Source organism: Rutidosis leptorrhynchoides, chromosome 4 (assembly GCF_046630445.1).
Source record: "Rutidosis leptorrhynchoides isolate AG116_Rl617_1_P2 chromosome 4, CSIRO_AGI_Rlap_v1, whole genome shotgun sequence".
Lineage (NCBI taxonomy): Eukaryota > Viridiplantae > Streptophyta > Magnoliopsida > Asterales > Asteraceae > Rutidosis > Rutidosis leptorrhynchoides.
In genome coordinates this window covers 635,693,910-635,713,404 of record NC_092336.1, presented here as the reverse complement: position 1 = coordinate 635,713,404, position 19,495 = coordinate 635,693,910, and the positions used below count along the sequence as shown (strand labels likewise).

Here is a 19,495-nt window from a genome sequence, read left to right as displayed (position 1 = left end):
AAATTTGGTCGAAAATTTCCGGGTCGTCACAGTACCTACCCGTTAAAGAAATTTCGTCCCCGAAATTTGATCGAGGTCGTCATGGATAACAATAAGAATGTTTTTATGACGAATATGAATTGATGAATAGAGTTTTATCATCATTGAGTAATATGGACAAAACAATTTGATTACGCGAAGAGTACGAGTGAAGTTATCACAAAAGAGTGAAAATGAATAAATGCAAGTTTGACTTAACCGGTGATGTAGTCACGGTTGATTTCCGGAATTCATGGAATTTAGAGAAAATCTTCGTAATACGATCTGGTTCTTCGGCAATTAAGGAAATTAGAATCTTCTTTGGTTAAATACAATAATCTGTTTCGATTGTTATGTCGGATATTTCACTATAAATCTACCCTCTTCATTTCCTTTATATTTTGAAGTTCCATCCTTTTATTTTCCTCTTCCCGACTTTAAGTTAGGCGAATAATGATTCCAGAATTCGTAGATATGAAGTTTCGTATGAACATGACTAATGTTCTAAGAAAGGAATTGTGACAGCTCGATCTGACTTTTCAAATTACCAGAAGTCACGAGAAAAGATAGAACTATTAATAAAAATATGTTCTTGATATGTTTAGAGATTAGATAGAATATAAGAGTCGTGTAAAATGGTACATGATGACGTTATGATCTGTGAATCATCACGTTCAATTAGAAACTCAGCATGACTTACTGTAATATAATCACGTTAATCAAGTGTCATTATATTATACTAACTCATGCTTCAACTCTCAACACTACTTCAAAAACATTCATACTTCAAACCTGAAGGTTTCAAAATTTAGAATCTACAATAGTTTCTTTTATGATGTAACACAGATAGTGCGAAAAGATAAATAATCTCAAATGAGAATAGTTATGAATATATCTTCAGAAATATCGATGATATTTATAATGAAAGATACGATGATATCTTAGAATTTCTAACATCGATGGATGATGATGAAGATTTTTTTCGTAAAGGTTTAGAGTCAAGAGCAAAGTACTCGTTAATGAATTCAGTAGATATTGAATCATTTGGATTCTTTGAAGGCAGGTTTAGTCTTCGTGATTTGTCCACGGCCTCCTTCATAGTTTGCTCAATCCCTTTTCCAGTTCCAACTCTTCTGAGCTTTTCCTACATACTATTCTTTATTATCAAACTTCTGACTGTTAAGATCATTTACAGTTTTTACTGCTTCTTTCAGCATTTTCAAACTTCAGGGTATTGATTCGTAGACTAGGTGCTTTTCAGAATTTCATAGTGGAAGATCACAATCCTAAGAGATAATTCTTATATGTATGCATATAACTGTTGATGTAGAAACGCTACGAGATTCGAAATACTGATTGCTAATTCTCGGTAATTAGTATGGCAATTCTCGTTATAAGATGTAGATGAGTATATGATAGGGTTTTGATGAACAAATATAATAGTTTTTCGAAGAGACTTAAGCCAATGAGTAATGAAGTAGCTGGTAAATTTACTGCTAATGTGGTAGAATATAAACGATTCTCCGGTAACGATGATGAAAGGCGAACTTATATGTCAAAGTTATAGTAGAGTTCATTCGAATGAGAAGTCGAAGGTGATTTGTTGAAGCTGTGACAAAATTGGCTAATTTGGAAAATGATTGCAAAGTTATTTTCGGTAATAACAACGCCAAAGGAGCTAGCACAGATACATGTTAAACGTTTTTTCAGGTTTCGAGTGTTTTCAGGTGCATAACTATATGCATAAATCTTTTCTTCCGTAGATGAAGTGTGGTTGGTTAATCCTCTCGATTGAGGTGTTTTCAAGAATCATGAAAGGTTTAAACGCAGATTGTAATCATCAAGATACAAATGAGGTTTAAGATGTAATCAAGTGGCAAACTTGAAGAAATATTTAGTTTCATACGTTATAATTAATATTTTAATTCATTTTAATTGTCCAATGTTATTAGTCCACAGTTAGTAGTCCACAATTAATAGTAAAACAATTCATATATAGTTTAATATATAATATTCGAATTAATTAATACGTGTCGTGACCCATTATATACATGTCTCAAACTCAATCACAACAAAAGGTATATATATTATTTTAGAATCAACCTCAACCATGTATAGCTAACTCGATCATTACTGCATATAGAGTGTCTATGGTTATTCCAAATAATATATATAGATGCATCGATATGATATGTTAAAACCTTGTATACGTGTCCCAATATTTAAAGTGCGTAGCATAAATGCAGAATTTAAATGACGATAAATAAAATTATGAGAATTAAAACTACGATAAATAAAATGTAATAGGGAATTAACAGTTAGCTAGGAACAGTTAGCTAGGATTTTGTTAGCGTGGATTCTAAACAAAATTTTTCATAGTTAATTTGTTTGTTTCTAACAAATTTTATTTTGTCAAATGTTTTCTTTATTATGCCACTTGTTGGATTCTGATTGGTCAAAATTCAAATATGAAATTGAATGAAAATGGTTATTTTGTGGTGAACGGATTCGTATATCTGTGGATGTAAATAGGATAGTAAATGACTGTTGAATCATATTCGACGAATGTACAGTGTAACTTATTAATGTGAAATCTAAATATTCCTCGGGTATTACCTACCCGTTAAAATATTTTCACCATTAACAGTTTGTACAAAAGAATTTTTAATTACAATCTTTATGAAAACATATATACATATATATATTCTTCAGATGTAATCATGGATCTAATGAGTTAATATGATATTAATCTCATTTGATTTTCGGTTGGAACTAGAATGAATAATCTCTAAAACTTTAGAGATTACATAATCGCCATGAAGAACGAAGATAATTGATGTAGAACGATAAGTAGAACTATGATTGTACTCAAGGTACAGAATGAGATGTTGAGGCATGGATTGTTGATGGTACTGGTGCTGTTATTGATGGTACTGTTGGTGCCGGTGATGTTGCTGAAGCTGGTAAATTTTGCACCATATTCTCCAAATTGATTTACTCGAGCGCAAAGTTCGTTGACTTCTTCTATTATTCCGGGATGATTGTCGGTCAGAACGAGCGGGTGAATAAGGTTTATAATTTTAGATAGAATATAATCGTGGCGAGATATTCGGGTAATGAGGGTGAAAATGGTGTTTCGGATTGGTTCGCCGATAAGTGCTTCAGGTTCATCACCAAGAAGGAAATTTGGTTGATGGAAAGTATCGACTTCTTCTCGTTTCCATTGGTTATGTCAACTACAAACTCATCCCCAGTTCATCCAGAATTGATAATGGCAAATGGGTTGATCCATTCCGGTTACACTGCTTTCAGAGTTCGAGTGAAAATCCATATCGGAATAGCTGTCGGAATTCGAGGAATTTGAACTAGTTACGAGTTCCATCTTGTACGGTTAGATAAAGGGTTTTCGATATGAAATGATTTTTGGATATCAGATGATATTCTAATTACATATAATACTTATGTACAATACAGAAGATCCCGTAGATTACGGAGGAATTTTCGGAAGCTGTCGGGCAAAGTTTACAGTAACAGATACGCTAAGATACGGATTAGCAGATACGCTAAGATATGAATTTTGTCTATACACTAATCATGCAGTCAATGCAGTAAGATGTGTCTAGACTAAGAATGATAAGCAAGAGATTTCCTAAGAATGATAAACATGTAATTTTCGACACAAAATGATAAGCAAAACTTTTGACATGCAGACACGGTCGAAGTCCAGACCCACTAATGCATCTAAACAACTATCAGTTAGACACACAAATGCAAGACCTGATTCGCTAAGACCACCGCTCTGATACTAACTTTAATGACCCGTCCTAATCCATCTGGACGAATACATTACATTTGGTTACATCGCTAGGTACTTGACCTCTATATGATACATTTTACAAACATTGCATTCGTTTTTAAAAGACAAACTTTCATTATATCGAAAGTTGATGATATACATACCATTTCATAATATATCCAACTATAATTGACTTGATAATAATCTTGATGAACTCAACGACTCGAATGCAACGTCTTTTGAAATATGTCATGAATGACTCCAAATAATATCTCTAAAATGAGCAAATGCACAGCGGAAGATTTCCTTAATACCTGAGAATAAACATGCTTTAAAGTGTCACCCAAAAGGTTGGTGAGTTCATTAGTTTATCATAATCATTCATTTCCATAATTTTAATAGACCACAAGATTTCATATATTGACACGCGTAACTCGCGAACTAAAATTCATTCATATGGTGAACACCTGGTAACCGACCTTAACAGGATGCATATAGAATATCCCCATCATTCCGGGACTCACATAGGACATGATAAATTGAAGTACTAAAGCAGTTCAAATTCTCTGACTGGGGCTTGTTAGTGCCCATAGATCTATCTTTAGGATTCGCGTCAATTGGTGGCAATTATAATAAACACCAATTCTTAGGCTATCAAGCTAAAAAGGGGCATATTCGGTTTGATAATCCAACCATAGAATGTAGTTTCGATCACTTGTGTCTATTTCGTAAAGCATTTATAAAAGCAGCGCATGTATTCTCAGTCCCAAAAATATATATTGGAAAAGCATTTAAAAGGGATCAAATGAAACTCACTATTCTGTATTTTGTAGTAAAAATACATATGACAACATTGAACAAGTGTAGGGTTGGCCTCAGATTCACGAACCTATATCATTTGTATATTTATTAATATACATAATCATAATCGATCAAATTTATATGTATATAACTTTATTAGTTATATTATTTTTATATTGAATATATATATATATATATATATATATATATATATATATATATATATATATATATATATATATATATATATATATATATATATATATACATATATGTTTTATATTTTCATTTTGTATATAAAATAATAGTTTTGTTATGTTATATGTATCAAATATTTTATATGTATACATTTTATTTGATCGTTAAAATAGTAATTATATTAATACTAAAATAATATTAGTAGTGATTAAAATAATGATAATGTTAATACTAGCATTAATAATAATGATAATAATATAAATGATAGTTTTTAATAATAAATTTTATAATAATGATAATAACAGTAGTTTTTAATAAAAAGAACAGTTTAACAATAATAATAATGAAAATAATAATTTTGATAATAATACCTAATACTTAATAATAATAATTATAACAATCTTATTACAAAGGATAATTTTAATAATAATACTTTTGTTAATAATAATAATAATAATAAGTCTAATAATGATACTAATACTAATATTAATAGTAGAAATAACAATTTGTATTATTTTAATAATAACAATAATAACAACGATCCTAATCGTAATAATACTTATATCAGCATCAATAATACCAATGATAGCATTAATAATACATAAAAATGTTACTTAGTAACAAATTGATAATAATATTAAATATAGTATTTATGTTTACATAATAATAATAATAATAAAAATAATAATAATAATAATAATAATAATAATAATTCTTATATTAGTCGTTAATAAATATAGTAATAATGATAAGTAATAGTTAAACGACAAAATTTACAATAATATATATATTAATAATGTTAATAATAATAAATATGGTTATATTACCTATAATCGTGGTAATAATAATAGTAATTCTAATAATAATAATAATTAGTAATAATAACATTAATAAATAATAACAATAATAATAATAACAATATTAATAATAATAAGAATAATAACATTAATAATAATAATAATAATGGAAATAAAGTGAGAGTGTATACCCCTGAAAGCTTTTCCTAGAAAATTATGCCAAGAACCGGGCTCGAACACGTGACCTCCCGCTTAACACAAATACCCTCTACCAATCCTTCTGTCACAATTATCTGCTTTGTATTTCGTTTTATTTTATTTTAACCCGTAATATGTTTATCTTCTTCCTCTTCTTCAGATATCGATCAATCGTAAACCAAACAAAATCATAGCAGCCACATTATAAAGTGAAAATTAAACAGAAACGTTCCCCAGAGATTGATTGAATTTATTTAAAATAAAAGGATAATAAATCGAGCTGTGACAGAGAAAAAGAAAAAAAATCACGATGAATAACTCATCATGTGATTTTTAAATTTAGGAGGTTTTAGCTTTCGATTTCTTCTTGAATTAGATTTTAAATGACTCCTTGAAACTTTCTCCATTATCAATTGAACCGGAATTACAAAGACAAGTTCGAATTTCTTCAAAATCAAATTCTTTGACTTTTTGATTTTTAACGTTTGACCTTAAAATTTGAATCCGATAGGATGAATTGGAAGTTGTGCTTTTGCAGAAAAATCATTTAGAGGACTCCTAACAAAATTGTATTTTTACATTTGGCACTTTCGTTCGAATTCAAGGTTTTTGAAAAATTGAGACAAGACAGAGATATGCGTTTGATTTTATAAGTTCTTGGTTTTTTTGTTTTTTTGAATTGCAGTTACAGATAGCAGTATGTATTAAGTTTAATCGAATCATTTGGACAGTACATATGACATGATCGATTTTTGTTTGGTATAGATAATTGAGATCGACCTTTGATATTAAGCAGACAAGAAAATATACCTGATGTTGATTTAAAATAGATTCATGACTTAATCTAATACTACAAGTTAATAAATACATCTTTATCTGATTTATATATTATTACTAATTTATTAATAATTATTAATATAATTAGTATTATTATTAATAATAATAATATTAATAACAATGATAATAATGTTTATTAATAATAAGGTTAATAATGATATTAATAATAATAATAATAATAATAATAATAATAATAACAATAATAATAATAATAATAATAATAATAATAATAATAATAATAATAATAATAATAATAATATTAATAATAATAATAATAATAATAATAATAATAATAATAATAATAATAATAATAATAATAATAATAATAATAATAATAATAATAATATTGATAATGAAAATAATAACAATTTAAAAATAATAATAATAATAACAAAAATAATTATTTTCAATAATAATGGTCATAATAATTATAAGATTACAATAATAATAATAATAATAATAATAATAATAATAATAATAATAATAATAATAATCATTATAAACTAACGATAATATATTAGTAATATATAATAATCACATGTATCAAATTTCATATTATATATAATAATACTAATAATACTGATATTATCATTAATATTAATATTTATTGTAATAATAATGGAGGTAATGGTAATTAATGTAAAAATTTTAATTTGTAACTACATTTAATATAATAATATTACAATTTATTAGTTATGTAATATTTAATAATTATATCATATATTATATGATATCATTTATCGAATACTTATTATTTATACATTTTAATATATTACAATGTACATACAATCAATAATTATGTAAAGAAATCATATATACATATATATTTCAAATACTATATATATAATTATGTTTTAATTATCAAGTAGATAAATATATTAATGATATATATTGAAGCATCTAAACTCAGAGTATAACATTTAATACATTGCTACAGTCTTGCAAGTTATAATATAAATCATAAACAATTGTTCATGAATCGTTGGGAATATTCAAAGTCAAATGATTCTATGTAAACAGTTCAAAAATTTTGAGACTCGACATTACCAATTTTTGTTTATCTTGTCGAAATCATATATAGATTTAGGTTTAAATTTGGTCGAAAATTTCTGGGTCGTCACATGAATGATTATGATAAACTAATGAACTCACTAACCTTTTGGTTGACACTTGAAAGCATGTTTATTCTCAGGTATTAAAGAGATGTTCCGATGTGCATTTGCTCATTTTAAAGATATTACTTGGAGTCATTCATGACATATTTCAAAAGATGTTGCATTCGAGTCGTTGAGTTCATCAAGATTTTTATTAAGTCATTTATAGTTGGATATATTATGAAATGGTATGCATGCCGTTAACTTTTGATGTAATGAAAGTTTGTCTTTTAAAAACGAATGCAATGTTGTAAAATGTATCATATAGAGGTCAAATACCTCGCAATGAAATCAATTGATATGAAACGTTTATAATCCATATGAACGGGTCCTTTCAGTTGGTATCAGAGCGGTGGTCTTAGCGAACCAGGTCTTGCATTAGTGTGTCTAACTGATAGTTGTTTAGATACATTAGTAGGTCTGGACTTCGACCGTGTCTGCATGTCAAAAATTTTGCTTATCATTTTGTGTTGAAAATTACTTATTTATCATCCTTAAAGTTTAGACACATCTTACTGCCTCTATTGCCTAGATAGTGTATAGACAAAACTCATATCTTAGCATATCTGCTAATTCATATCTTAGCGTATCTGTTACTGTTACCTTTGCCTGACAACTTTTGAAATTTTCTCCGTAATTTGCGAAATCTTTATGCTATATACAAGTATTGTTTGTAGTTAGAATATCATCTAATATTCAAAAATCATTTCATATCGAAAAACCCTTTACTCAATCGTACGAAATGGAATTCGCCATTAGTTCAAATTCTTCGGAATCCGACAGCTATTCCGACATAGATGTTCACCTAAGCTCCGAAAGCAGCATCACCGGAATGAATCAACCAATTAGCCATCATCTATTCTGGATGAATTGAGGATGGGTTCGTAGTCTACTTAATCAATGGAGACGCTAAGAAGGCGATCCCTTCCACCAACCGAATTCACCTCTTGGTGAAGAACCTGAAGCACTTACCGGCGAACCTGTTCGAAACACCATTTTCTCTCTCATTTCCAGAGTATCTCGACACGATTATATTCTATCCATAATTCTAAAACTTATTCATCCGCTCGTTCCGACCGACAATCATTCCGGAATAATGGAAGAAGTCAACGAGCTTCACGCTCGAGTAATCAATTTGGAAAATATGGTGCAAAACTTACCAGCTTCAGCAACATCACCAGCACCAACAGTACCACCAATAACCCAAGTTTCAACATCATAGGCCTCAATATCACATTCTGTACCACGAGCATAATCACCGTTCTATGTATCATTCTATCTATTTTATCTTCATTCGACATGGCGATTATGTAATCTCTAATGCTTTAAAGATTATATATTCTTGTTCTAACGGTAAATCAAATGAGTTTAATATCATATTGACCCATTAAATCCATGATTACATCTGAAGAAAATATATATGTATATATGTTTTCATAAAGATTGTAATTAAAAATTCTTTTGTACAAACTGTTAATGGTGAAAATATTTTAACGGGTAGGTAATATCCGAAAAATATTTAGATTTCACATTAATAAGTTACACTGTACATTCTTCCAATCTGATTCAACAGTCATTTACTATCCTACTTACATCCACAGATATACGTATCCGTTCACTGCAGAATAACCATTTTTATTCAATTTCATACTTGAATTTTGACCTATCAGAATCCAACAAGTGACAAAATGAAGAAAACATTTGATAAAAATAAAATTTGTTAGAAACAAACAAATTAACTATGAGAAATTTTATTAAGAAACCACGCTAACAAAATCCTAGCTAACTGTTCCTAGCTAACTGTTAATTCCTTATTACATTTTATTTATCGCAATTTATTTATCGCAATTTTAATTCTCTCAATTTTATTTATCGTCATTTAATTTCTGTTATTTATTTTACGCACTTTAAATATCGTCGTCTAAATCGGGACACGTATACAATGTTTTGACATATCATATCGACGTCATCTATATATATTATTTGGAATAACCATAGACACTCTATATGCGTTAATGTTCGAGTTAGCTATACAGGGTTGAGGTTAATTCTAAATAATATATATACTTTGACTTGTGATCGAGTCTGAGACATGTATATAATGGGTCACGACATGTATTAATTAATTTGAATATTATATATTAAACTATATATGAATTGTTGAACTACTAATTGTGGACTATTAACTGTGGACTACAACATTGGACAATTAAAATGAATTAAAATATTGATTATAACATATGAAACTAAAAATTTCTTCAAGTTTGCCACTTGATTTCATCTTAAACCTCATTTGTATCTTGATGATTATAATCTGCAATTAAACTTTTGATGATTCTTGAAAACACCTCAATCAAGAGAGTGAACCAACCGCACTTCATCTACAGAAGAAAAGATTGATGCATATAGTCATGCACCTGAAAACACTCGAAACCTGAATAAACGTTTAACACGTATCTGTGCTAGCTCCTTTGGCATTGCTATTACCGAAAAAAACATTGCAACTCTTTTTAAAATTAGTCAATTTTGTCACAGCTCCAGCAAATCAGCTTCAATTTTTCATTCGGATAAACCTTATTATAAAGATTACCCCTTCATCATCGTTACCGGAGAACCATTTATATTCCACCGCATTAGTAGTAAACTTATCAGCAACATCATTACTCATTGGCTTAAGTCTCTCCGAAAAAACCATTATATTTGTTCATTAAAACTCTATCATATACTTATCTGCATCTTGTAACAAGAATTGCCATATCAATTACTGAGAATTAGCAACCAGTATTTTAAATATAGCAACGTTTCTACATCAACAGTTATATGTATACATATAACATTTATCTCTTAGAATTATGAACTTTCTTTCTGAAATTCTGAAACTAGCTTACGAATCAGATCTCTGAGTTCTGAAAAAGCTGATGAAGCAGCAAAAACTAAAGACTGTTTAAACAGTCAAAAGTTTGATAATAATGAGCGACATACTGAAAAAGCTCAAAAGTTTTGAAACTGAAAAAAATGAATTGAGCAAACGATGAAGGAGGCTAGGATCAAATCACAAAGACTAAACCTACCTTCAAAGAATCCAAATGATTCAGTATCTGCTGAAGTCGTTAACGAATACCTTACTCCTGACTCTACTCTTTTACGGAAAATCTTCATCATCATCCATCGATACTAGAAATTCTAAAATATTATCGTATCTTTCGTTATAAATATCCTCGATATTTTCATAATTATTCTTATCTGAAATCATTTATCTCTTTGCAATATCAGTGTTACATCAGAAAGCAAACTGTTTTAGTTTCTAAATTCTGAAAAATTCGAATTTAAAATATGAATGTTTTGAAGTAGTGTTGGGAATTGAAGCATGAGTTAGTATAATATAATGACACTTGATCAATGTGATTATATTACAGTAAGTCATGCTAAGTTTCTAAATGGAACGTGATGATTCACAGATCATAACGTCATCATGTGCCATGTTACACGACTCTGGTATTCTATTTAACCTCTAAAAATATCAAGAAAATATTTTCTTGATGATTCAGTCTTTCCGGATATTCTGGTAATTTGACAAATCAAGATTGTGCCATTACAATCTCCTTCTTAGAACATTAACTATGTTCATTCTGAAATTCATACCTACGAATTTTTGACCATTATTCGCTTGACTTAAAGTCGAGAAGAGAAAACAAAATGATGGAACTCCAAAATATAAAGGAAACAAAGGAGGGTGAATTTATAGTAAAATATCTGCCAGAGCAATCGAAACAGATTATTGTATTTAACCAAAGAAGATCCTAATATTCTTAACTATCAAAAAATCAAATCTTATTACGAAAATTTTCTTTAAATCCCTTGAATTTCAGAAATCAATCATGACTACGTCACCGGTTAAGACGAACCTGCATTTACTCATTTCACTCTTTTGCGATAGCTTCACTCGTACTCTTCACAAAAATCAAATTGATTTATCTATATTAACCAATGATGATAAAACTCTAATTTTCAGCTCGTATGCGTCATGAAAACATACTTATTGTCAGCCATGACGATTCCAATCAAATTTTAGGACGAAATTTCTTTAACGGGTAGGTACTGTGACGACCCGAAAATTTCCGACCAAATTTAAACTTTAATCTTTATATGTTTCTGACACGATAAGCAAAGTCTGTAATGTTGAGTCTCAAAAAATTTTGAACTGTTTCATATATTCAATTGACCTTCGACTGCTCTCGATGACTCACGAACAATTAATTGTAAATAGATATGTGTGTTAATATATATATATATATATATATATATATATATATATATATATATATATATATATATATATATATATATATATATATATATATATATATATGTGAATATTATTTGTAAATATATAATAATATTAAATTTATTTGTTTGGAAATAAATAATATATTTATTTACTTAATAAAACTTGTTATTCAAAACTGTTTATATATATTTAGAAAGTATATTGATTATAAACGATTTTGAACTTAATTTGTCAAAGGTTGTAATACACGGTTGACATTTCGTTAGTGTTCATATAGATTAATATGTGTTTACGAAGATTTAAAATAAAAATAGAAATATAAATCGATTACGAAGATTATAGATTTGGTAAAAATATTTTTACCTTTTTAGTTTAAATTTTAGTACTCCATACATATTAGTTGGAACAGAAAATAAATAATTAGCGAACCTTTTTTATCAGGTTTTATACAGTTAATGACCGAAATAAATAAATGGATTTAATTTTAAATTATGGGATTTTTCTGAATTAATTTTATCCGTAACTGTTTAGCAAATGAGCTCGAAATAATAACTATGTTAATAGTGTCGGCAGGATAACAGTTTTATATCCCGTGAATTGAATCAAATGATTAACAAAGATTACTGTGCTATACTATTTGCATACTATTTACCTTTGTTTAAATTAACTGCATCATGATACACATAGTTATATAGATATTGGTTATTTATACAAATGCAAATCGACTCCCTTCTTCTTTACACCTTATCACCTTCTTCACTGTAACATCCATGAATATACATCTTCTTTCTACTTTGAATTAGCAATCAACACCACCACCATCATGCTTGATCAACTTAACCATTACCAATGTCTCCATTAACAAAGCATCACCACCACACTATTGTTGCTGCTCGTTTTGTTTCTGTTTTACTTCAAACGTAACCCAACCAAAAACCCCGTGTAACATGGTCGACTAAAATTGCTACTATATGAGTTGATGTATAACGAGGACCAAACCAATACCACTTTATATTCGAAGTGTCTGTCTCCTTTTCATCGAAACCCACAACTACATCAAACCCACCAAACCACCACCTTCATTAAACCCAACCGAAAACCACCTATTGACTGCTGATGTACGACTGATTCTATCACACCAAACAACAAACCACCATTTACAGCAACCAACGGCTGCCACAACCACCGCAACCATCCTTCATCTCTTCTCTTCTCTCTCTACCTCCCATCTCTCTCTCTCCATTTTCTTTCTTGTTCGTGCACTATCAAATCTATGCTATTGCTACAGCCGTGAAACACCACCATCCTATTGTAACCCTACGTGAACCACCACCACAAACCCATCTAATCAATCACTGTTTTTGTTGATATTTCTATTCGATGACCACTCAACCAAGAACCCTTTTGAGATACTATTGTTCGAATATATAAATTCGGCTGAATTAACTTCTAGTCAAGAAAACCCACCGAACCTTTATTAAACCCCACAGTCGGCTGTGATAATGTCTAAATAAAGCTAAGGATAGTGGGATACCAGATAATGAAAAATCACGTGTTAATGCCGTTTCTTTTTGTGTTTCGGTTCTTGTGGTGGGCCGAGACAAACACACCCATCAAAGGGATTTATTTATACATGTTTAAATAAATTACTTGGGCCATGTTCCTATTAGTGTTATTGGACCGAGACTTTTAATTTATGATAAGTGACGATAACTATGAAGATTTTGTGATGTTATGATGCTGAAGTTATGAAGAATATTAAAACAAGAAGCGGTATTTTTTTATTTCAGTTTCGTCGAACCAGAGAAAAACCAAAGAACCCTTTATCACCTTGGGCTTATTTTAAACTGTTGGGCCATGGTTTCAGTTGGGCCGAGTCTTTATTTGGTTGTTGGGTCGTAATTGAAAATGGGTCGAGATCAATCTCAAAATCCTGTTGGGCCAAGACAAATTACGGCTTATATAGATTTAGTTTAGGGTATTAAACAGAAAAACTGAGATAGTGGATTGGTTAAGAGGTGTTACAGTTGAGCGAGAGGTCGCGGGTTCGAGCCCGGACAGAGGCGTTTATTTTTTTAAAGGCTTATACATTGAGGTAGCCTTTTTAACCTTATTATTATTATTATTATTATTATTATTATTATTATTATTATTATTATTATTATTATTATTATTATTATTATTATTATTATTATTATTATTATTATTAAATTAATCATTGATAATAGGGATAAGTTAATTATTATTGTTACCATCATTAACATGATTAAATATTATTATCGTTATTATTATTACTAAGTATTATCATTAAGTATTAGGAGTATTTTTAATATTATTATTATTAATATAAGTATTATGATCATTATTATTATTATTATTATTATTATTATTATTATTATTATTATTATTATTATTATTATTATTATTATTATTATTATTTTTATTCTTATTATTATTATTATTATTATTATTATTATTATTATTTTGAAAGCAATACAAATTATTATTTTCATTAACATTAATATCACTATCATTTTTATTATTATTAGTATTATTATTATTATTATTATTATTATTATTATTATTATTATTATTATTATTATTATTATTATTATTATTATTATTATTATTAACATAAGTATGAATAACATTATTAAAATTGTTATTAATAAAAATTAGTATTATTATTATCATCATTTTTACAAAAATTATTAATTTATTATCATTAAAAATATCCTTATTTATATTATCAAGTAATATCTATGTCATTTATTAAAATAATATTGATTATGAAAATAAAGGTTTTAATGACGTTAATAAGGTTATAAGTAAAGATTATATATGTATATATATATATATATATATATATATATATATATATATATATATATATATATATATATATATATATATATATATATATATATATATATATATATATATATATATAAATGTATTTAATACACATAACTTAACTATATTAACAATTATATATATAATAAATATATATAAATAATGAAACTTATAAATTATTAAATATATAAATTACATCACTAATAATAATATTTATTTATTCGATTACGATTATATGTTTTAATAGATATACAATAGATAAAGGTTCGTGAATCCGAGGCCAACCCTGCATTGTTCAGTATCGTCGTACGAATATTTTTACTACAAAATATTGTATCTTGAGTTTCATTTGCCCCCTTTTTAAATGCCTTTGCAATATATATTTTTGGGACTGAGAATACATGTGCTTTTATAACTGTTTTACGAAATAGACACAAGTAATCGAAACTACATTATATGGTTGAATGATCGAAACCGAATATGCCCCTTTTAGTCTGGTAATCTAAGAATTAGGGAACATACACCCTAATTGACGCGAATCCTAAAGATAGATCTATCGGGCCCAAAGAGCCCCATCCGACGTACCAGATGCTTTAGTACTTCGAAGTTATCATGTCCGAAGGATGTCCCGGAATGATGGGGATATTCTATATGCATCTTGTTAAGGTCGATTACTAGGTGTTCAATCCATATGAATGATTTTTATCTCTATGCAGTTTGCGAAATGCCTGATATGAGATGTATATTTATGAAAAAATGAAAATCTTATGGTCTATTAAAATTATGGAAATGAATTATTATGATAAACTAATGAATTCACCAACCTTTTGGTTGACACTTGAAAGCATTTTATTCTCAGGTATTAAAGAGATCTTCCGCTGTGCATTTTCTCATTTTAAAGATATTACTTGGAGTCATTCATGGCATATTTCAAAAGACGTTGCATTCGAGTCATTGAGTTCATCAAGATTTTTATTAAGTCATTTATAGTTGGATATATTATGAAATGGTATGCATGCCGTCAACTTTTGATGTAATAAAAGTTTGTCTTTTAAAAACGAATGCAATGTTTGTAAAATGTATCATATAGAGGTCAAATACCTCGCAATGAAATCAATTGATATGAAACGTTTATAATCCATATGAACGGATCCTTTCATGAATGTCACACAGTCAATCAGTGTTGTTAACTTCTTAACCAAAAAAATCCCGTTGTTAGCAAGCATCCATGTCCACGCATCCGAGTTCCTGTCAGAAGGTACAAAACTTGACAAAGCATTAGTAATGTTGGTGAGGTCCCCATGAAGTCTACCAGAGATATCACGGGACCAACACCAAAAAGTTTGTGCAACATTGCTTGACCAACGAACTCTATCGTGGATGGAAGCATTTTTGTCAAGCTCGAGACGGTATAGCCTGTTGTATTTTTCTTTTAATTTAAAATTTCCTAGCCAAAAGTCATTCCAAAAAGATGTTGTCTTTCCATCAGAAAATGATTTTAAAAATGAATTAGCGAAAGGGATGCCTATATTTTCCAATTCGCGACCATTTTTGATAATTGTTGCCCAAGTTGTGTTTTTTTGTTAGGCAGAAACAACATAATTTGATTCCAACCCGCCACCCGACCCGTAAAGACTATTGATAACTCGGACCCACAAAGAATTGGGATCTATTTTGTGCCTCCACCACCATTTACCAAGTAAAGTGCGATTTTTATTTCTAAAGCACCAATATTTAATCCACGTTTATCGAATGGTAAGATGGTGGAATCCCAACTAATCTACGACATTTTATTATATTCATTAGTCCCTCCCTAAAAAAAAATTCGGCGCATACCTTCGAGTTTGTTTAATATACATGATGGAGTTTTAAATAAAGAAAATAAATAGAGAGGGATGGAAGATAGAACCGATTTTATGAGCGTGAGTCTTCCACCATATGACATAGACCTTGCCTTCCAATCAGCGATTTTAATACCGAATTTTAAAAATACCGGTTCCCATTCTTTAGCTTTAGCCATATTAGCACCTATGGGTAACCCAAGATACAAAATTGGAAAAGAACTTGACATACATCCAAGCCAACTTGCCATAACATAACCTCAGCATTGGACACCCCAACACCAAAAACACAGCTCTTATTGAAATTGACTTTTAAACCTACAACCTCTTCAAAACATTTGAGTAATTTCATCAAATTTCTCCCATTCCTTTTACTCCATTCTCCGAAAAACATCGTGTCATCGGCGTATTGAAGATGCGTTAATTGAATTTTATCTTTCCCTATCTTGATACCCGAAAATAAATTTTTTCTTACAGCCATTTTCGTGAGGTAATTAAGTCCTTCAGCTGCGATTATAAAGAGATATAGTGATAGGGGATCACCTTGACAAACACCCTTTTCGATAAAAATTTCCTTAGTAGGAGATCCGTTGACTAACACCAAAAGAGATGCCGATGAAAGACATGCACCTATCCATTTTCTCCATCTACATCCGAATCCCATTAAAGCCATAATTTCCATAAGATATTCTCAATTAACCGTGTCAAAAGCTTTCTCGAAATCTACCTTGAACAATAATCCTTTCTTTTTATTTGCCTTCATATCATCCAATGCTTCATTTGCCACCAAGATACCATCAAGTATGTATCGATTTTTTATATACGCGCTTTATTTGTGTCTTACCACTGAAGATATTACCTTACTAAGCCTCTTCGACAACACTTTGGAAAGAATTTTGTAAAAACTACCTATTAAACTGATGGGACGATAGTCCGAAAAATCTTGTGGATCCGATTTTTTTGGGAGTAAAGATATAAACGATGAGTTACATCCCTTAGAAATCTCTCCCACATCCTAGAATCTAGCGAAAGCACCCATCAAATCATTTTTGATTATGTCCCAATGTAACTGAAATAATCTAATGTTGAATCCGTCGGGACCAGGCGCCTTTGAACCCCCACGGCTTTTTATTGCTAAAAAAAATTTCCTCTCCGGAAAATGTAGCCTCTAATGATGCCGATTCAAATTCAGTTAGTTTCATTTCCAAATCACCCTTAAAGCTGACCTTTCGTTGATGAATGGAACTAAATCTATCTTTGAAGTATTTGAAGGCAGCTTCTTTTATGATTTACGATTTTTCATGCCAAGTCCCGTTGATGTTAATACCACGAATATTATTTTTATTTTGGCGCCTTCGAATTGAAGAATGAAAGTATTTACTATTCTCGTCCCCCTCGATTACCCACTTTATTCTAGACTTTTGCTTTAGCATCTCAGCCTTCTCTTTATCTTTTTAAAGCCACTTCTTTCTAGTTTCGATCCAGGTAGCAATTTCAAGCTCATTAAGATCTCTATTGCCGAGACTATTTTCCCATTTTTCAACATCCTTTTGTAATTTTGATATCTCAGCATTTAAGTTGTTGAACCTTGGATTGAATATTGTTTTGAGACCTTCTTTGACATTTTTCAATTTATCTCTAACTACACAATCGGCTCTGCAATTTCTCGTTGGTAAAATCCATGCTCTTTTAATGATATCCAAGCTTTCTTCATGATCTATCCAACTGTTGAACACTGTCACCGGTTTAGGCCCAAAATCAGTGTTCGAATCCTTAAGCATAATGGGACAATGATCAGAGTGTCTTCTCTCGAGAGAGCATGCTGTTAACCCTTCCCAAGTGGCTGCAACTTTTTCAGAAACTAGAAAACGATATAATTTACTATATTTAATTCCTTCATCGCATATTCTGGTAAATTTCATCCCTCCTAAAGGTATTTCAATTAGTTGCACCTTGTCGATAAACTCATTAAACATTCTTGCTCTATGTTCCATGAAAATACAATTTTTCCGTCCCGAACTTTTCCTTACCTCGTTAAAGTCTCCATAAAGTATCCATTCTTCAAAATTTTCCTGCATTGTTAGCTCTAGACTTTCCCAGAATTTACGCTTCAGAGTATCACAGTGCAGGCCATAAACGTTAATAACGATAGTGTCTGATGATTTCCCAATCCAACACCCTTTTATCACGAGAAAAAAATCTTTTTCAACCAATTGATTAACAGAAAACTTGTTTGGGTCCCAAATTAAAATAATGCAGCCTGACTTGCCAACAGCCGATTTAAAAGCAAATTTAAAGTTTTGAGATCCCCAAAAAAACTCAATGAAATTATCCTTTACATTCTTAAGTTTTGTTTCTTGTAATGCTAAAATATCAGGGTTATTCGCAGCGATCAGTGATTTTACCCATCTAATTTTATCTTTGCCCTCTTTTCCGAGACCACGAACATTTAATGAAATTATCTTCATTTAAAAAACTTATGAAAGAAACTCGACTTACAGACAATTATAACTCAGGGCGATCAGAGATCCACTCAAGGCAAGTTTAACTCCAAAGTCGTGGAGTTCTTTGCTATCACCGGATAGGGCAGCTTCAAGTTTATGCTCGCTACATGTAGTCTTCTGAGATCCCAATGAATTACCTTTTCTATCTGGTATGGGGATGTTTTTCCTGGAATATTTAGCGTTTTTCTTTGAAACTTTCTGAAATTGTTC

At 29.7% G+C, this 19,495-nt stretch overlaps 1 protein-coding gene across 1 annotated transcript; it reads right to left on the bottom strand.

Moving 5' to 3' along the window:
* Positions 1-18,235: 18,235 nt before the first annotated feature.
* LOC139843141 (uncharacterized) lies at positions 18,236-19,249 on the bottom strand. The gene has a single exon (XM_071833212.1). The coding sequence runs from the start codon at positions 19,247-19,249 to the stop codon at positions 18,236-18,238; it is 1,014 nt and encodes a 337-aa protein (XP_071689313.1).
* Positions 19,250-19,495: the final 246 nt, after the last annotated feature.

Coding starts and splice junctions, on each gene's coding strand:
- LOC139843141 (XM_071833212.1), bottom strand. CDS start 19,249: ATGAAGATAATTTCATTAAATGTTCGTGGTCTCGGAAAAGAGGGCAAA.